Source organism: Procambarus clarkii, chromosome 59 (assembly GCF_040958095.1).
Source record: "Procambarus clarkii isolate CNS0578487 chromosome 59, FALCON_Pclarkii_2.0, whole genome shotgun sequence".
Lineage (NCBI taxonomy): Eukaryota > Metazoa > Arthropoda > Malacostraca > Decapoda > Cambaridae > Procambarus > Procambarus clarkii.
In genome coordinates, this window is record NC_091208.1 from 21,246,567 (window position 1) to 21,265,282 (window position 18,716).

The 18,716-nt window shown below is 38.3% G+C and overlaps 1 protein-coding gene across 1 annotated transcript in view; it reads right to left on the minus strand.

Annotated features, from left to right (window-relative positions):
- Positions 1-6,702: 6,702 nt before the first annotated feature.
- LOC123768257 (polycystin-1-like) overlaps positions 6,703-18,716 on the minus strand; it is a 37,088-nt gene continuing 25,074 nt past the window's right edge. Inside the window, exons 28-31 of the mRNA XM_045758719.2 lie at positions 16,388-18,716; positions 14,486-14,725; positions 10,417-11,880; positions 6,703-9,868 (exon numbers count right to left, since the gene is read on the minus strand). The exon at positions 16,388-18,716 is cut by the window's right edge and continues 993 nt beyond it. Of these exons, the coding sequence (XP_045614675.2) occupies positions 9,695-9,868; positions 10,417-11,880; positions 14,486-14,725; positions 16,388-18,716 (4,207 nt within the window). The 3' untranslated portion in view covers positions 6,703-9,694. The remainder of the gene's footprint in view (positions 9,869-10,416; positions 11,881-14,485; positions 14,726-16,387) is intronic.

Sequence of the window (18,716 nt, forward strand, 5' to 3'; positions counted from 1 at the left end):
GCATCCTCTGTGGTTGTGCTCTGCACTGCTTGTATGGAGCATGACCTCTCTGTTTCTCTCTTGGTGTTCCAGGTTGCCTCTTGTTGGTGCTTGGTGGCTGTGGCTCCCTTTTTTCAGGCTGGGCTCTGGGGTTCTCTGACCCTCCTGGATTTTGTTTTAATGTTCCCTCTGTGTTCTAGGAATCTCCTTTGTTTTCTTTCTTGTTGGTCTATTTTGTTCTACAGTACTTTGCCATATATATTGCTGCTCTGTTTGCAAATCCTAGACCCTTGGTTTACTTTGGAGTGTCTTGGTGCTGCTGGTTGAATCCACTGGCCTCATGGACTGTGACCAGTTGTGGGCTGTTGTCCCTAGTGCAGAGTTCTTTGTCATGGCGCAGAACTGCTCATTGGTGCCAGGCTTTCTGCCCTAAGGCTTCTGGTTTTGTGCCCATGGTGCTGCAGGCTGCTTACCTTGGCTTCCTAGTTGTCATTGGGTACTTTTGTGGGTCTGTGGCCCTCTTATCTTCATATCTTTTCCAGGCTTTTCCGCAAATCCTGGGGTTTGTTGTGTCTGTAGTGTACTTTGCTCTCCACTTACTGGGATGGGCCCAAAGGAGTTATTGTTTCTCTTTTGGAGGTTCATGTCCTCTGCTACAGAGCTCTTGGCTGATTCTTTTCAGTTTTCCTTGTTTGACATACATGCTATTTACCTTTTTTTTCTGTTTGGTGTTGTTATTATCATCATCTCCTTTGAGTTACTGTTGCTGTATTTTTAGTAATCTTGTCTCCTGCCCTTCTTTAGGCTTGGGGCTTTGGATGGTCCATCATGAGGATGATCGTAATCATCCTTATCCTTTGGGTGAGGATGTTGGTAATCCTACATCCTCACCATGCATTTGTGGTGCATGGGCAGGTGCCGTGCTACCGTTGCCCCTTTTCCCCGAACCCTGGTCTTCTGCCTGCTTCCACAATTCAGCCCGTTTTCATACTTGCTTGATCCTTTAAGTAATAATAAAGTCATTCTCCTGCTGTGAGAATGTTGTATGTACAAGGGAGCTACTGAGAAGCTAGCCCAAAAATCACGTTTTGATTGTAATGAAATTCTCGTGTCTGGATGGCCTTCTGTAGCTCCCTGTCTCCACCATGTGGTTTTATTTTCTTCCCATGGGAATTAGATGCATTTTTGGTCAGTATGTGAATAAGGCTGGCCAGAACCCCCCCAAGTGACCTGGACTGCCACCTTGTGGCAGTTGAATGAGTTGGATCTGGGGTTGTTTACTTGCATACAACTACTGTTTGCCTTGCTTTCTTATCTTTCATTTTCTATCAAGAGCAGTAGTTTGTTTTGTCTGTACTTTCTGGATAGTTTGCTCAGTTTTGGGGTGATCTCCAATCCCCAGACTTTCCTCGCCTCAGTAAATCAGTGTTTGATCCTGATTTCTGGTAGCCCCTCGCAAGTCCAGCAGCCTCGTGCCAGTCAGTTTGTATGTCTCGATGATACCGGGGAGTTACTGAGGGTTGGCCAGAAAGGCATTTCATTATATTCAACATATGAATTTTGTTCTATTGATTTGGAGGTACAGTACTTGTACAGTATTTCTTGGAGAAATGAGTGCAAAGGGATAATTTCCAGATTATATTTAGTTGAGCAGTTTCTTGCTAGTGTAGGTAAATTCTGCAGTATAAATCATACATTATTTACATAATACAGTATCTCTCTCTCCCTATATTTTTTTTATACATTATATATATATATATATATATATATATATATATATATATATATATATAATTATATATATATATATATATATATATATATATATATATATATATATATATATAGTATATATATATATATATATATAGTATATATAAATATATATATATATATATAAATATATATAAAATACACACACACACACACACACACAATTAGGTGAAAACACATACATTAACATATAAGTTTTGCAGGTTAAGGCTTAAAATTCTCTCAGACTAGATTGCCGATCAAGGTGTGCCATAACAAAATATTTTATTTTTCATTACTTTAAAACCAACCTAATCATATTACGTTTTGTAATTATCTCTGTGTTTACTTTCATCACTATTATCATACTTTAAGTTACAGTATATAAATATTATCTGTTATTGCATTATATCATTAATTTATTACATGTATCTTTATACTCTCTTATCTATTTGTATATTAAGTATTTGTCATGCATATGACACCAGAATCTACATTCTTACCAGTACAAGTCCAGTTAAATAGTTACAGGATAATTACAGCTGGAGTGTTTGTAGGTCATCACTACTCAAGTCAAAGCCATTTTTCATTGTTTATAAACTGTAAATCTTTGTACTTCCATATTTAATGCATTGCTTAACAGACAGCATCAAGATTTTTAGGGCAAATTTACACCGAAAATGATAATGAATTTAAACGGCCTTGGAAATTAGTGATAAAATAAGTGGTAAAGTCTTATTAACATAAGAGATTATTGTTAAAATACTTATCAATAAGTACTTCAATATAAATACTGTAAACTGTACATATTAATATAGTAAGGGGACACTTTTTTTGTTTGTCAAATATTGTGGGTAAATGCTGCCTATGTAACTGCTGGCAATACCAAGTTGAAATTCTAATAAAGTTCTGGTATGTGACTAATATTTTGTGGTAATGTAAATAGTAAAAAAAAAATATTTATTGTAATTTAATTTTGTGTATTTCTCACTAGGTTGTTTCACAATTTAAGGATGTTTTAAGTCAATTTTGATCAAATTACCTTCTACTGCTGTATGTGTTTTTATTTGACGTTAAAGTACGTTTGTTTTCATGGATATTGCTGAAGGAGCAGAACAAGAATTTCTGTAATACTAAAGACAAGTGTAGTATATCTTAAGATAAGAGGAGGTAATGGTAGTGACCACAGTATAACATGATATATTGTTTTGGCTTGTACATAGAATATAATGTAACAAAATGTACAACCTTAAAGTTGTGGTTGTGGATGGCTGGGAAATACCTCACTTATGTTTACACGTCCTTCTGCTGAAGTTCACTTGGCTGGAATTTGGTTTGCAGTTTAAATCACATTATTGTAACATGAACAGACGGATGGTTTTCTCTGGCATAGATTTATTTTGACCATGTTGTCCTTAAATTATATTTAAGCAATTATTCATGATTATTTTAATTCCTCATTTAATTTGCTTAACAAAAAAATGAAGTTTTGGATGATGGGTTAGAAGAAATAAAAAATGCTTATAATGAAAGTCAAATGATATTAAATTATTTTTATTATTACATCTAGATACAAACTCTTATTCTTGAGCAGACAATTTTTTTTTAGTTTTGTATAAATGTTGTGTGTACATGTAGCAGAGTTTAGCTGATGAAGGTGTAGACACTGAGGGAGTGTTGCCTCACCACAGTTTACATACATCTAACAAACTGGCTTTAACAATCAAAAGACGATTTCTGCTGGGGGGACAATGGTTTCCCTCCCCCCTTCCCAGGTCGAATTACTGACCCGGCCCTGGATGCAACCCTACAACAAGCTGACTCCTCTCACCTAGCAGTAAGTAGGTACTCTGGAGTTAAATATGCCCAACAATTTCTGTCCCGCCCGGAATTCTCGATTGTGCGTTGAGAACGAACGACTGTATTACCGGGACCCTAGGCAGAAGCAGCATTGTCATTGTGGTTCTGTATCAGATTACAGTCATCATTCTGATACTGTGGCTCAAAGAAATTATCACTTATGAGAGGAATTATAGGAATACTGTACTGCATGTGAAGTGTGGTTGCTGAGCCTTGTCTTGAGCTAATGTGGCTGCCAAGTCTTGCCTCAGGCTAGTGTGGCTGCTAAATTTTGTCTATGCAAATGTGGCTGCCGAGCCTTGTTTTAAGCAAGTGTGATTCATCAAATAAGGTCAGTGATAGTGAAATTCTGTCCTTGGTGATGACACACAGAGAAGAGTACCAAAGATTACTGTTTTAACATGATTTCAGGTATCGTTTAATATGAAGAGGTGGTGGTCAAACTATGGTGATTACCATCTTGACCGAGCCTCATCTTGGGGCAAATGTGGCTCAAGAACGGGAGCAGGTAAATAAAGTGGCTATATGAGTAATAATTTCCATAGCAGGTTAGTACTTGTGTCTACAATTTTCTGATACAGTATTTTGTGATTATATCATATTTAAATAGTGTATAGCATCAATTTTTGCATATGATCCATTGTAAAATTACTTTATACTTCAGTTTTTATAGCTGGTCGGAATAGATTTATTCATTAATATTTGTTGTATGTGACGTGTTGTCTGTTTTATATACAGTATTGTACTGTAATAGTAATACAAGCGTGATGAGCTCCAGAATTGCTAGAGTATGCTTTGGCTGGACAATTTGAATGTGCAATATAAACCAAACCCTACTTGAAAATAAAGCAGCCAAAAGTCATTTAAACGTGTAATGTCATGCCAAACCTATCTCGTACTTTATTCAAATATTTATCCAAATAATAATGTTATGCTCAAACATTAGAAAGATACACACAGAAATCACAACAGCATGATACATCAAATGAACAAATCCCCAAGGGCCATATAACACTTTCTTACCCTCATCAGGTCCTTGTGGATTTGTTCATTAGAATGATAAGTGGCTAGTGACAACCTATAATAAATTGTAATATCAATAGTAATCTCTGCCCATGGTCTTGCATAACCAAAATAGGTAATATGAATCTTCATTATCATCATATATCAGCAATACAAGAATAACTGACATTTAATGGAAAAAGACACCTACTTCTTACTATCACAATTCTATCGCTCTATTAAGTCAAACATGTCTTAGTAGAATGCTCACATTTATAGGAGGCTAAGAACATTTGTTGTTCAATAATTCTTTAAACTAAATATCACTATCTACACTTCTTGGTGAATCAAACTCCTTCAGAACACCACAGATAAAATGTTTTTCTGCTCCCACATACATGGTTTTCCTTAAAATATCTTCCTACATCTAGTGGACAGATTAACCTTAAAGTGCAGCTATCAATGTTCATGCATATCTGCCCATGCTCAAAAAATAATATTTATATGTAATATAAATATATATTACATATATACACACACACACACACAGTACATACAAACATTTCCTTATACGATTAATTTAGTTGCAAAATGTTCCGGGTAAGTTAAAATATCACATCTTATATTTAATAGTTAGGTTAGGTGTATAATTCTGTGCACCCAGCCAGATCTGGCAACACCAGACATCGCATCTTGCCGACAATGGTGTGTAAACATCAGAGGTCCACGGTTGTTCAACATCCTCCCAGCAAGTATAAGAAATATTGCTGGAACAGCTGTGGACATCAAGAGAAAACTAGATAGTTTTCTTTAAGACGTGCCGAACCAACCGGAGAGTGGTGGATATATGGGCCTGCAGGCCGCTCCAAGCAACAGCCTGTTGGATCAAGCTCTCACAAATCAAGCCTGGCCTCGGGCCAGGGAATAGAACAACTCCCAGAACCCCATCAAGCAGGTATGATCCTTTCTTCACATCTTGGTTAATTCACTATAGTATTTGTGTTGAATAATTAGATTTATGTGCATGTAATTTACAAAGATATGGATTGAATACATTACTAAATACATAAGGATAATGTACAGTACTGTATCTAGATCTACAATGAATGTAGGGCAGTGGGGGGGGAGGGAGGGAAGGAAGAGAGAGAGTGAGTGAGTGTGTGTGTGATTCTGTTTGTGTGTGTGTAGTTACAGGATGAGAGCTACACTTGTGGTACCGTCTTCCCAGCACTCTCATATAACGCTTTGAAAGTATGTACCGAGGGTTTATGGGCTGGTTCAACTGCACCATTGTAAATCTGCCACTGGAAAAAACTATTTTTTTTTTCTTTACTTGAGGCCCTAAGTACGGGCTTGTTGTGCTTAATAATCTGTCCCTGGGTCAACCATTATGTTCATGTGATGACTGGTTGACTTGTAATGAAGTACCCTTTATAGTATAACAACAAAAACCATATGAACTTATTGATATACACGTGTAATTATAATGGCATTTTTGTTCAATGACAACTGCATTTGCACAGTAGGCAATCATGAAACTATAGCAGGAATTTTTCCATGAGTTGGTAAATTCCACTACATCTATGTAGAACTATTATATCCATATTAGCATCATTGATGTATAATTGGCAATTATACAACAATAAATTGTATGACAATTACAGAATATACATTGGCAATAATAGTTTAAATCAATGTACAATGATTACCGCTGTGAATCTGTACATGGCAATAACCACAACTCAACGGTTAAGGCTGACCATTGTAGCAGTGGCCCGATGTGGTATACAACCAGTATGCTTGTAGCATTCATTCCTGATGAATGTGTACTACATAGTCGTTCTTAATTCAAATGGGTAAAGTTTTACCACTTACTTTTACTGAATGGTAGTGTATTTTTTACAACATAGTGACATTGCAAGAAATCAAGGTTTTGTAAAGAATACGGTTCTCTCTATTCACACATTTAAATATATTATAATAAGGTTGTGAATGTTGATAATCAGATCAAGTTGTCAATCACTATACTTGAATCATATATACAAGACACCAACCGATAATGAATTAATAACAGCAGGTGAATTAAAAATTGATTAATAGAAAATCATGTCAATAAACCCAAGTTTATTTACAAAATATATCACTAACACTACTGTGAACAACAAAAATACATACATTTGATTAATTCTTGGAGAATGCAAGTGATATACATATTCAAGATGAGAAATAACCATCAGTTGAATATGACTCATCTGGCGCACATGAATATCAGTCTTACATCAGTTTCACACAAAATGCAAATCCTACACTAGCTAAAACATCCGAATAAGCAGACTACCATAGTTGAAATGGAATTGGAATAGTTCACATTACTTATCTACTGAGGGATAACTATAACAGAGTGGAGCCAAGATTTTGATATTTTGCATCCAATACAGTGGGCACAACAATGTATGTGGAGCGACAGTGCAAAAAGATCTTTACAGAGATGGGGCAAAAGTGACTAACATGCTTGTCTGTCTGAGTTGGGCATACATGGAAATTCTGTATACCGTATATAAATATCCTCTTTTATACATTATGTAGATAAACACATTAAATGTAATAAATAAATTATATAATGTAGCTAAAGGTGTAACAATAGGTAATATGTTAAACTAGGTTGAGCAAAACTCACTATCCTTCTCTTCCTGGGATCCTAAGTAAATGTGCCTATAATTTCTACATTATCTCATTTTACCCTTTTTCCATATATATAGGTACCACACAGGCCTTAGTCCAAATGCCAAGCACCACACTCTCCAGCTATGCCATGACATACATTTAACATTTTATTCACCATTATCTCCACACTCCAACCATTTCTGCAGTTATTTTGTCTATTCAAGGACCCTTTCCCTTTTAAACTTATTCATAGCATCTTTAATTTTCTCCCTAGCACTCTTCCTACTCTGTTCCACTGGCTTTACACCACCACCACTCATTCCAAACCATAGTTTTTTTCTTTACCATTTATAACCGACACTCTTAGCATGTTCATGCCACCTACTGCCGACATCATGCAAATCTGGCTACAGCTTCTCTTATATCCTTCACTATTTACCTCCCCTTTTCTCTCAACGCACCCATTTTTAACCTTTCTGTAAAATAATCAATTATTTCTTGCAAAGTTGTCACTAAACTTTTTCATTCTTAATTTTTAGTAGGTTGTACATCGTTGATGCCATGTAACGACATTCATTCTCTCTGCCAGTACCATGCTGCATGTTGGGTCAGTAACACCATCAACCCCAAGTACTGTAGGGGTTTGTTCTCCCCATGTGACTCCTTTCTGAGCCTGCTGATGTGACTAGGGTGTTTTCGGCAGCAACCGCTTTGCATACGGTATTAGGTTTGCTAGCTTGCAGCAGTCTAGATTGTGTGCTCGGTTGGATGTTCCAGGGCTGCCCCATTTGATGTTTAATGATCCTGAGTTGGAGGTGTTGGCAAATTCTACTTGAAGGGGTAGGTGGTGGTTCTTGTGGTTCTATATTTATCTAGGGCTGGGTTTAGCTTTTGGATGTGATGCAGTCATCTTTGGGGGGGGGGGGGGGGGGTCGCCCCTTCTGATTTGGGGTGCAGAGGCACGTGAGCCTGCTAATCCTGCTGAGGCTCCTGGATAATTCTTTCAGCCAGCCCCCTTTTTTCTTTAGAGCATGCTGGGTTGCTTGCACTTCCCTCAGCTCATCCTTCTCCATCTGGTTAGGGGTGGGGGGGCGGTTGCTTCGGTTGGTGTCCTTCTCGAGCTGGACGATATGTGTAACTCTAATTCTGGGTTCTTGGGGTTTGGTTCTCTCTTTCTTCAGGAAATATCTAACATCCTCGCAGATCGTTTTTCCTGGTCCCATCTCCACAGTGGACCATCATTCCCACCTCCTTCCTGTGGTTTTGAGAGGTTCAGCCACCCAGACGTAGACTTTTTTTACATCTGCATGGTCTCTGCATCTTTCTCTGTATACGACAAACTTTCCCAATTGCGAGGCCACTGTAAGTGCTTTTCAACTCGGCTAGTTGAGGTGGGGAGTTTCTTGTACCTTTTCCCCTGGTCCAGCTGTTGCTCCAGGTTTTAGCCAAGGTGGAGAGGGATCCTTGTGGCTCCTTGGTGTCCGGCTCAGTCTTAGTTTCAGACACAGCTTGCCCAGTGTCTGAACTCAGATTTTTTCCACAGCGCTGCCTCTTTCAGCAGGCAGTTTCATGCTCTCCTCTTGCACTGGGAAATTTGTTTTTTTGGCCCTGGTGGCCAGTTTGTTCATCTGCAGCTGGCTCCTCCATTTCTGATGAAGATTGAGTCAATTGGCTTCTGAAGTGGTAATTGGGTCATTGATGCTTGGTTATGCTAGTGGTGCATCGTGTTTTTATGTCCGGTGGCAGCTCTTCTCTACAACCTTCATGTCACTGGTTCAGTCTCAGTGAATGCTCTGTGGGTTGATCCTGTCACCTTGACCACCTGTTACAAGGCTCTTTTTTTTCTCAGGCGATCCGCAGTGTAAGTCTAGCCAGCTTGCGGTCTACCCACATGCTCATGATTGGAAATATGCTGCTCTGCTGTGTTTCCTCAAGTCCTGGGCTGCTATTCAGGTATGGGAGTATTGGAGGTTGGACAGGGTTCTAGCGGCTCGGTATCTTGTCAATGTACCCGGGCCTCCATACCCTGGTATTTCTCTGGGTTGTTTCTCAGCCTGGTGTCTTATCTTTGTCCTAGATATGTGGTGCTCCATCCTCCCTGGTAAGTGTCCTCTGTGGGTAGTTAGCTTCAGGCAGCCACAGGGGCTCACCCAGAAATTGGCATTTTACCCAAGAATGTGATTTTAAAAGGCACCCTTGCTGCTTTATAGAGGCTGTCTTCCACACAATCTACAACTATTGTATTTTCAGCTAACAGATCTTAATGCCATTTTGAATACTGTATTGATCATAACACTAATGCATTTTAAACAGATATGAACTTTTCCTGTGATTATAGCCATAACATTTCATCCAATACCAATAAACTGACAATCCTGTTCCTAGTATAGATGGCAAGAATAAAATAATGTCTATATTTGTTATATTTATCTAACATTTAATCACTAAAAGCAGCAAATTGTTGTCCTCCCTTAAGAGACTTGCTTGTGTAAGGCTCGAAGGCTGCAGCAGGTAACTGACCTTGAGCAATCTGCTTCACTGCTGCCTGATCATTCAGGTTAAGACGGCCGTCAAAGTAAACATCACTTATATACTGCATCAGCTGATTCACCTGAAAAATTAAGAGGCAACATGGATAAGAATGTAGCAAAAAAAAAAAAAAAATAAATAAATAAATACTTAGTGAAAAGGATAATTACTACTTAATGAAAGGTATTGTAATTGGATATTGGACTATTAGCAGATATATATATAAACATGTTGTCCCTAATAGCCAGAACCACACTTCTTGGGCTAGTATGCAAGATCCAATTTACCTAACAGGCAGAATTGTCATTTTCAAATACAGTAATTATTGTTAGAAAAGAATCAATTATATTAGGAACATGAATATAATTGACAATTGAACATGACTTGGTACTGTTATGGTACTATATAAACTGAATTCTTGTAGATGGGTTATTGAACATGACTGAAAGGGTTAAAGATTCTAGAACAAATTTTAAATAATGGAAGTCCTCATATGCAAGACAATAACATACACTACAAATAATATTTTGCCAATGCTTTTAGTGCATTGCAAGGTAAACCACTAAGAGAGAATATAGGACCACTGAGTAATTATGAAATGTTTAATGTAACCAGAACAATAATACACACCTTATCTGGGAGTTCCTCTGCACTAGTGTTATCTGAATCACCTTTATCCAATGACACGCCCAGAACTTTGGGAGCCACGCTGTTGTCTGGTTCTTTTTCTAGCCTCAATGTTTGACGCATTGATGTCCATACAAAATCGATGACGTCATACTTATTTTCGAGATTTTCTAACTCTTTCTTTACTTCAGTGTAGGCTTGCATGATGATTGTGAGCATGATGTTGATGAGGATAACGGTGTTGATAATGGAGAAGGCGAAGAACATTATTGGGGAGATGGAATTGGCTTGATACATTATATCGAAATCAAATTTGCCAAGTAGCATTGAGAAGCTTGTTTCAACAGACAGTACCATGCTGGAAAAGTCTATTATAGCCGCCATAAACATATAATAAAACAAAGTGCAGAAAGCAATGAAAACTATGCAGAAAGCTATGAAGAACATGGAGAGTTCATCCCAGCAGCCTCGTATTGTGAGGGCCAGCCCGTTCATTCTCTTGTTAAACTGCAGCAGCTTTATCAGTTTCAGAGAGGAAAAAAATACTATGATGGCAATCAAGTAGAGATACACTTTATACTTTTCTATAGCAGAGTCGAGTCTGACATAGCCATCACCATAGGTGTTGTTGAATACTTCAATTGCTGCTTTTGTCAAGAAATATCGCTCAACAAAAACATAAATTGTTGCATAGGATGTCAGTATAATGCAGATCTCAGCAATGTTCCAATATGATGAAAAGTATTCACATTTCATTTGCTTTATCTTCCAAAGCTCCCATAAAGTAAACAAGATTGTGGCAATTACAAATAATATTTGGCACAGACTTTCAATATATCCAAAAAATCCTGTATTTGCCAAGAGTTGTACAGGCTCAAATCTCCAGTTAGGTGTTATACCTCCACCCTCATTAAACTCTGCCATAATTGAGCAAGTTGCAAAGAGATTTACATTTGCGTTGAAGACTGAAAATTCTACAATCACTGCACGTGTGTATTTATCAATCCATCCCATCTCCTGCATAGTTTTGAGTTTTTTTGCATCATCTACTTGCAGTGAATTAAGGCTGATTACATAGCCACCGCCTCCATAAGTACTAAGAATGCCTTGTGTCGAGAACGTGCGTAGCTCTGAATCTGTTTTATAACGGAACTCATCCTGACGACATAACCTGCTAGCGCCCTCCAATACTGACCATCCATCACAGAAATTCCTGGTCTCTTCTCTGATAGCCCCTTGTCTTCCTGAACACTCTTTTATGAAACCTCTCATCAGGTAAGGAACTCTACATGCATTCGGGTCACTTCTTATCTGTCGTATTATTCCATAACCAAGAAGTCTATTAGCTCGGTCATCTAGAAACCCTCTGAGACCATAAGGAGGATCGTCGTTGTACCATCGCTGAGCTCGAAGTTGCTGTAAGATCACGTTATGTGCCCAGTGCCAAAACTGATCTCTTGTGGTTACCTGAAAAAAAGTTAATTATGTAAACTCCTTCCTTGCACATACAATTCTCCTGATAACCCTAGATCCAAAAGATTATAATAACCCTATAATAGACATTTGTTATCAGGGACTATATGGTAATACAAGAATCAAGAGATTTTGCTTTAAGATTGTTTTTATTTTAACTTTTGGGGGTTAAAAAGACTACATACATATTTGTGTGTTTATGTGATAAACAATTTGCCAGAAGGAATACAGAATCATATGAACATGTTTGCAGAGGATGTTAAGCGGCTAGGAAAGATAAGAAAAAAAGACGAGTGTCATGCCCTTCAAAATGACCTAGACAAAATAAGTGCCTGGAGCAACATGTGGCAAATGATATTTAATGTGAATAAATGCCATGTTATGGAATGTAGAATAGGAGAAAATATGCCAAACAACCTACAAATTATGTGAAAAGGAATTAAAAGACTAACAAAGATCTAGAGGTGGTTCTGGATAGTAGACTGTCACCAGAGGAACACACAAAGGACATTGTGCAAAGGGCATTTGCTAAGCTTTCCAACTTCAAAATCACTTTTAAATACATGGATGATGAAATATTTAAACTTCACAACTTTTGTGAGATCAAAATTGGAATATGCAGAAGTTTTATGGTGTCCATATCTCAAAAAGCACATCAGTAAACTGGAAGAGATGCAAAGGTATGCTACAAATGACTGCCGGAACTGAAAAACATGAGTTACGAAGAGAGGCTAGAGGTGTTAAATATGCCAAAGTTAGAAGATAGAAGAAATAGAGGAGATATGATCACTACATACAAAATAGCAATAGAAATTGACAAGAGGAATTTTTTAAACTGGTAACTTCAAGAACAAGAGGGCATAGATTCAAGCTAAGGAAACAATGGCGCAGAAAAAAATATTAGAACATTTTCTTTTGCAGAGTGGTAGATGGTTGAAGCAAATTAAGTGAGAATGTGGTGGATGCCAACACCGTCAGTAGTTTCCAAGCATCATATGACAAAAAAAAAAGGGAAGATGAGACACCATGAGCATACCTCATCCTGTAACTACTGTACTCTTAGGCAATTACATACACACACAAAGAAAATACAATTTAGATAAAACTAAGTAAGAGTGCAAAGGAAAAATATTAGAACAATCATTATTTCTTATATATAACAATGACTTGCCTAATCTCTAACCTTTAACCTACACTGTCTGCTGATAAAACTAACTATATAATTTCTAGCCCCAACCACCACACCTCGAGTTAATACTCTAATTACATACATAAGGGGGTAGAAAAGTTTTTTTTCACCCATAGGGTTATGACCCACATGGAACCCCCCCTACCCACCAAATCTGTAAATGCCAACACATTACTACAGCTCAAAATCCAGATTGAACAAATCTTTAGGAACAATAAGGTGTCCTTTGGCAAGCCACCAGATTCTTGTACCCCGTCGAGGCCACTATAGATACAGTATAATGGCTCTCAGATATAACACAAACAAGGAGCAACAATTACAAGCTCAACAAGCCACAATACAGGACTGAAAATATGAGGTAAAGACTGCCAAGTGTTATCAATATTGACAAATGTTGATAATGAGGGGCATAACAACCCATATCAACTACCAAATTAATAACATTACCTTGCAGCACTGATGAAGAAAATGATGTTAGAATCAAAGTCCATCAATTCACTGAAAGTTGCACAACATAAATAAATAAATAAATAAAAAAAAGCTAATCAAACTCTAGGAGTCATCAATCATATCTTTGACTTTAAGGAAAAAAAGGTAGAGAGTCAATTGTATAAATCTGGTGCATATATACATGTGGATTACTGTATCCAAGCATGGAGACCTCATCTTCACAAGGACATAAGTGCTCTGGAGAAAGTACACCACCATGCAACGAAAATAATTCCAAAACCAAGTCAACTCGTACAATGAATGGTTGAAGGCCACAGGGCTAACAACACTTCTTCAAAAGGTCAGATATAACACAAACAGGTTGCAAGCTCAACAAGCCACAATGTTAGAACAGGAGATGCTTTTTCACCCACAGGGTTATAAACCCATGGAAACCCTGCCTACTCGCTGAAGCTGTACATGCCACAATTGTTGAATTTTAAAATCCAGCTTAAAAATGCCATCAGGAAAAATGGGGAAAAGGGGGGGGGGAGAGGACTTTTGACAAACCGCTGCATCCTGTCCTCATCAAGACCACTAGTGTATTAATGACTCAGGTAAATTCAGGTAAAAATTTTGTTTTGAGTCATGTTTGGATTGGCCAAAATCTGAGATAATAAGAAATAACTGGAAAGGACAGTGGAGTTCAGTTAGTAAGTATATAATGTCTACTACTTTTTGTCCTGGCTTAACCTGAACTTGTGCCCAGCAAGGGCTTCACAACTCTTGCACACAAATTAACAGACTACCAGACATTTCTTAGTAAACACTTGTTTGCAAGATCACCCATCTGCCTCACAAAGAAATTAAATATCAATAATAATGTTAGATAACTCACGTATTTCATATTATCATCACCTTTAAGGCATTCTAAAAGTAGATTAATTTTAGTGCCTTATAACTACTTGTAATTATTAATACCTTAGCACTGAAATCAAAATCTTTATCTCCAATCCTGATGAATGTATTGGTCATCTGTGCTTGCAGGAGGAAGGCATTGTAGTTGGTCTGGCCATTCACCAAAACGAATAACACCACCAAAAAGATACAATACATGCTGACATCACGTATCACGAAGTTCATCTCTCTCTTCTTTGTAAGACGTGTGGTTAGGGCAGCAATCTCTGGTTCACTGGCGTCAACCCCTCCGATGCCAAGCACCTGTAACCATCAAATGATGAATCAATAATTTATACTTGTCTATGATGAACTTGCATATTTTAACCAAACCACACACTAGAACGTGAAGGGACGACGACGTTTCAGTCCGTCCTGAACCAGTCGTCGTCCTTTCACTTTCTAATGTGTGGTTTGGTCAACATATTTCAGCCACATTATTATTGCAACTCCTCGTCTGCAACTTGCATACTGTTTGTGTGAGTGCATTGTAAGATGCCCCCTGCATGCACTGCAAAGGAATGAAAAAGCTTTTCTTCAAACAATACACCTTTCCTATATATTCACTTAAGAGGATATACACAATGGTGATGAAATTAATCAGAAAACTGCATAGTTTGAAGAACTCTGCATTTATGATGGGATACACTTCCATGGGACAAATGCACTAGCATATAAATGCATTATTTACAAAACAACTTAAGAAATCTATTTGCTACCTTGGTTACCACATATGTTTACCTGTTTTGGTTTGGTGTATGGCTCAAGGTCTATCAACCTCTGGATGGTTAAGACAACCTCAGCTGTTTACTGACTATCCAGCAAGTATATTTTAAGCCCTGAATATAGTTTAGGTCAAGTTTTCAGTGTATATACACAAATAGGGTATGCCTCTGTGCATATATACCTTGTGAAATTTTCATTATCCAACTTTAATAAAAGCTAAAACATATTTTAGTAATTTTGTTTCTAACATCTATTATACTCTAATCCTTACCAGATTGGCTTCAGACCCACAAAAAGTACCAAGTCAATAATTATATCTGACATAATTGCCTGTTGATTATACTATCATTCAATTCGTTGACCTGTGAAAGGCTGACACTTAACCCTAATAACCGTCTCAAGGTTGATAGATTACTATGAAATCAAGGTAAGTTTCTTACATTCGATCTTATATCGTCAACAGTGAACAGTATGTCCCTGTAAAGGGAATTGTTGTTCCTATACTGTATTAACATAGTTTTATTCACCAATTGCTCAACCATCAATTCCCCCCCCCCCCCACCCAGTAAGCAGCCTGTAGCAGCTGTCTAACTCCCAGGTACCTATTTACTGCTAGGTGAACAGACGCATCAGGGTGAAAGAAACTCTGCCCGATTGCTTCTGCCATCGCTGGGGATTGATCCCTGGTCCCTAGGACTACAAATCCCGAGTGCTGTACACTCGGCCACCAGGCCCTCTTTACTGAAGACCAGGCTCTCTGTCCCTGACAAGTTTCTTTTTTATTTAATTATATTTAACAGTACTAAATGTCATTTTTAAGGATTACCCTAAACGGCACAGAAAATACAGAGCTAAAAAAACAATTATATAACTAACAAAGTTGTCCCCGAGGTGCAGTGGTAGCATACTCGCCTGGTGCTTTGCTAGCACTTTTGCCCGAGTTCTTATCCTGGCCGGGAAGGATTGACTGGGCGCCAATCCTTAACTGTAGTCTCTGTTCACCCAGCAGGTAATGGGTACCTGGTTGTTAAATGATTTGGCGGGTCGTATTCCAGGGAAAAAATAGTATCAAGGACTTGCCCGAAACGCTATGCGTGCTAGTGGCTTTACAAGAATGTAAGAACAATGTATATATAAATAAAATAAAAAATAAAGTTTTACCCAAACATAATATATTTGTTTTGTATACAAATAACTTGCCTTGTGTGTAGATGGGTCCATTGGCTGAACATTATTCCACTCCTCATCGTAGCGGAGGTCAGGCAATTCTTCATCACAGTCTATATCTTGAGTTAGGGTGTCCTTAGCCTTGCAACAAATTACTCCAATAGTGGTTGCAAAAATCACCTTGAGCCACTGAGTACAAAGAATAGATATGAAGAAGGAAATAACGAAAGATGAGAACCACTTTACTGTTTTGATCTCTCCCCACATAATGGCATAGGACCACACAAAGAATGCACAGGCGCCCATGCCGCCCAGTATGACCAGCCAGGCCAACCATCGTGTCCACCAAGGGATGCAAATCACCGGACTGACATCTTTGCTGCGGTTCTCGGATGACTGAGGGGACATCAAATCATAATTATCCAACAAGTCGTCATCCTCAATTTGTATCCCACTTTCGTTTTGTTGATTTCTCCGTTGTTTGGCTGCCGCTTCTAGAGCTCTGCATTTCTTAAGTTTCAGAGGTCTTGCTCTCTTGAAAATAAATATGAGTAGAAGAATGACGGGATAACTCACAACGCCAGAAACCAAGCCAACGGTGATCTGAGAGTAAGAAAATGTGAAGGTGCTGAACTCAAATATCCCAGTGCGAGGTGTATCACTGCAAGTCTGGTACCACATAGCGTTGATCAACATGGACAGGTACAGGTACAATGCCACCACAGACACTCGCTCTTTTCTACTGAACCTGGAGCCTGTAGGTCGCAAGAATATTGATAGCCACATGTGGTCTTCATTTACACTTCTGTTTCCCTTGTTGTAGAAATCTGTAACAAATGTCTCGTGAGCATCGCTGTCTGATGGCTCTAGCAATGCGTCAATTTTCTTCTCTCCTCGATCAAATGCAAGCCATGTGTTTGCTTTAATTATATACTTTTCTCGGGTTTGAAGGTCACGGATCACTACTGTCTGCAGCTGCCAACTGTCAAATGGCGACCTGCCAGTGTTGTCATGCCAAATACGGAGGTTGTAAATATTTCCTAAGGGTCCAGGTGTGCTCATCACAAACGCATCAACACAATAGCGATGATAACGTCTGCCTTCTGATGGTGGGAGAGTTCTGACATCTGTTTCATCATATTCACCCGATATACTGAACTTGATATTAGAGTCAGTTCCAGCCTCTTTGTCGGGCCCGGTGGTGAAAGTTATTTCATACAAATATTTATCTTTAACATTATTATCGTGGAGGGCAGTAACTCCTCGATACTGGACATCTCTTCTGTCCTTAAAACGAGCCCATATCATCATTAATATATACCAAACAAGAGTGAATATCAACACCAGGTACACTGTCAGGTTGTTAATGAAACCCGCTGCAGCAAAGATGTAGCTATAGTTAAATGTATCGTTGGAATGAAAATATCCAGATCCAAATGAGGTCAAGTGATTGGTTTTACAAATGGTGTGAGTGGTGTTAGCGTTGACTACGTTCATGCCAATACCCGACCAAATGTCAATTGTATCGTTGTAGAAGTAACAGCCGGACGTTATCACACGGAACTTGTAGTTAAAGTTGAAATTATCGCTATAATCCTCTCTTTGCAAGGTATTGTTGCTTCTAGGCTTTGGAAGAGTAGCACTATCTGTAAGAATGGCTAACGCTAGGGAAACGGATCCGGTTCTGTTTTTATTGTCTATGTTATTTACAAACCATGAATATGTTCCATTTTCATCACGAGTAAGATTTTTCACGAAGGAAATCATGTCATACGTGGATGGGGTTGGGAATTTCAAGTAATCTATTAGAATGACCAATTTGGGGGGCACATCTCCGTCTGGAGAAATCTCCACAGTGAAAGCAGAATCAACACTAGATATATTAAAGGAATGATACACAAAGGGTACATGGCTATTAACCCGAGTCCTCCCCACTACGGGTTGCGGCTGGGCCAGTGTCTCGGGACGTCGAGGAATTGACAGTATTATTGGCATTGTTTCGTTGCTTATCGTAATATTATTATTTCCCACAAATACTTTAAGGGTCATGACAGTAGTCTGCTTTGATAAGTAAGTCTTACTCTCTGGATAAACATGAGTTAAGCATGGCCACACCACAGCTGTGAAGCCTGCAACTTGGCTACAATCGGTGTTTTTATCAATAATCTGAGAAGGGCAAAAAGTCTTTGGAAATATCACTGAAGCATTCAAACTATTTTCAGGTCGTATCTCAAACTCATTGTCGGATAACATTATTTCTGACGTTTTCTGAGCAAGCAATCCTGCTCCACTTTCACATAATTCATTTATTTCATCGCCAACAACACTCTTAGTTAGAATGTGTGTGGTGAGAGAGTCAACC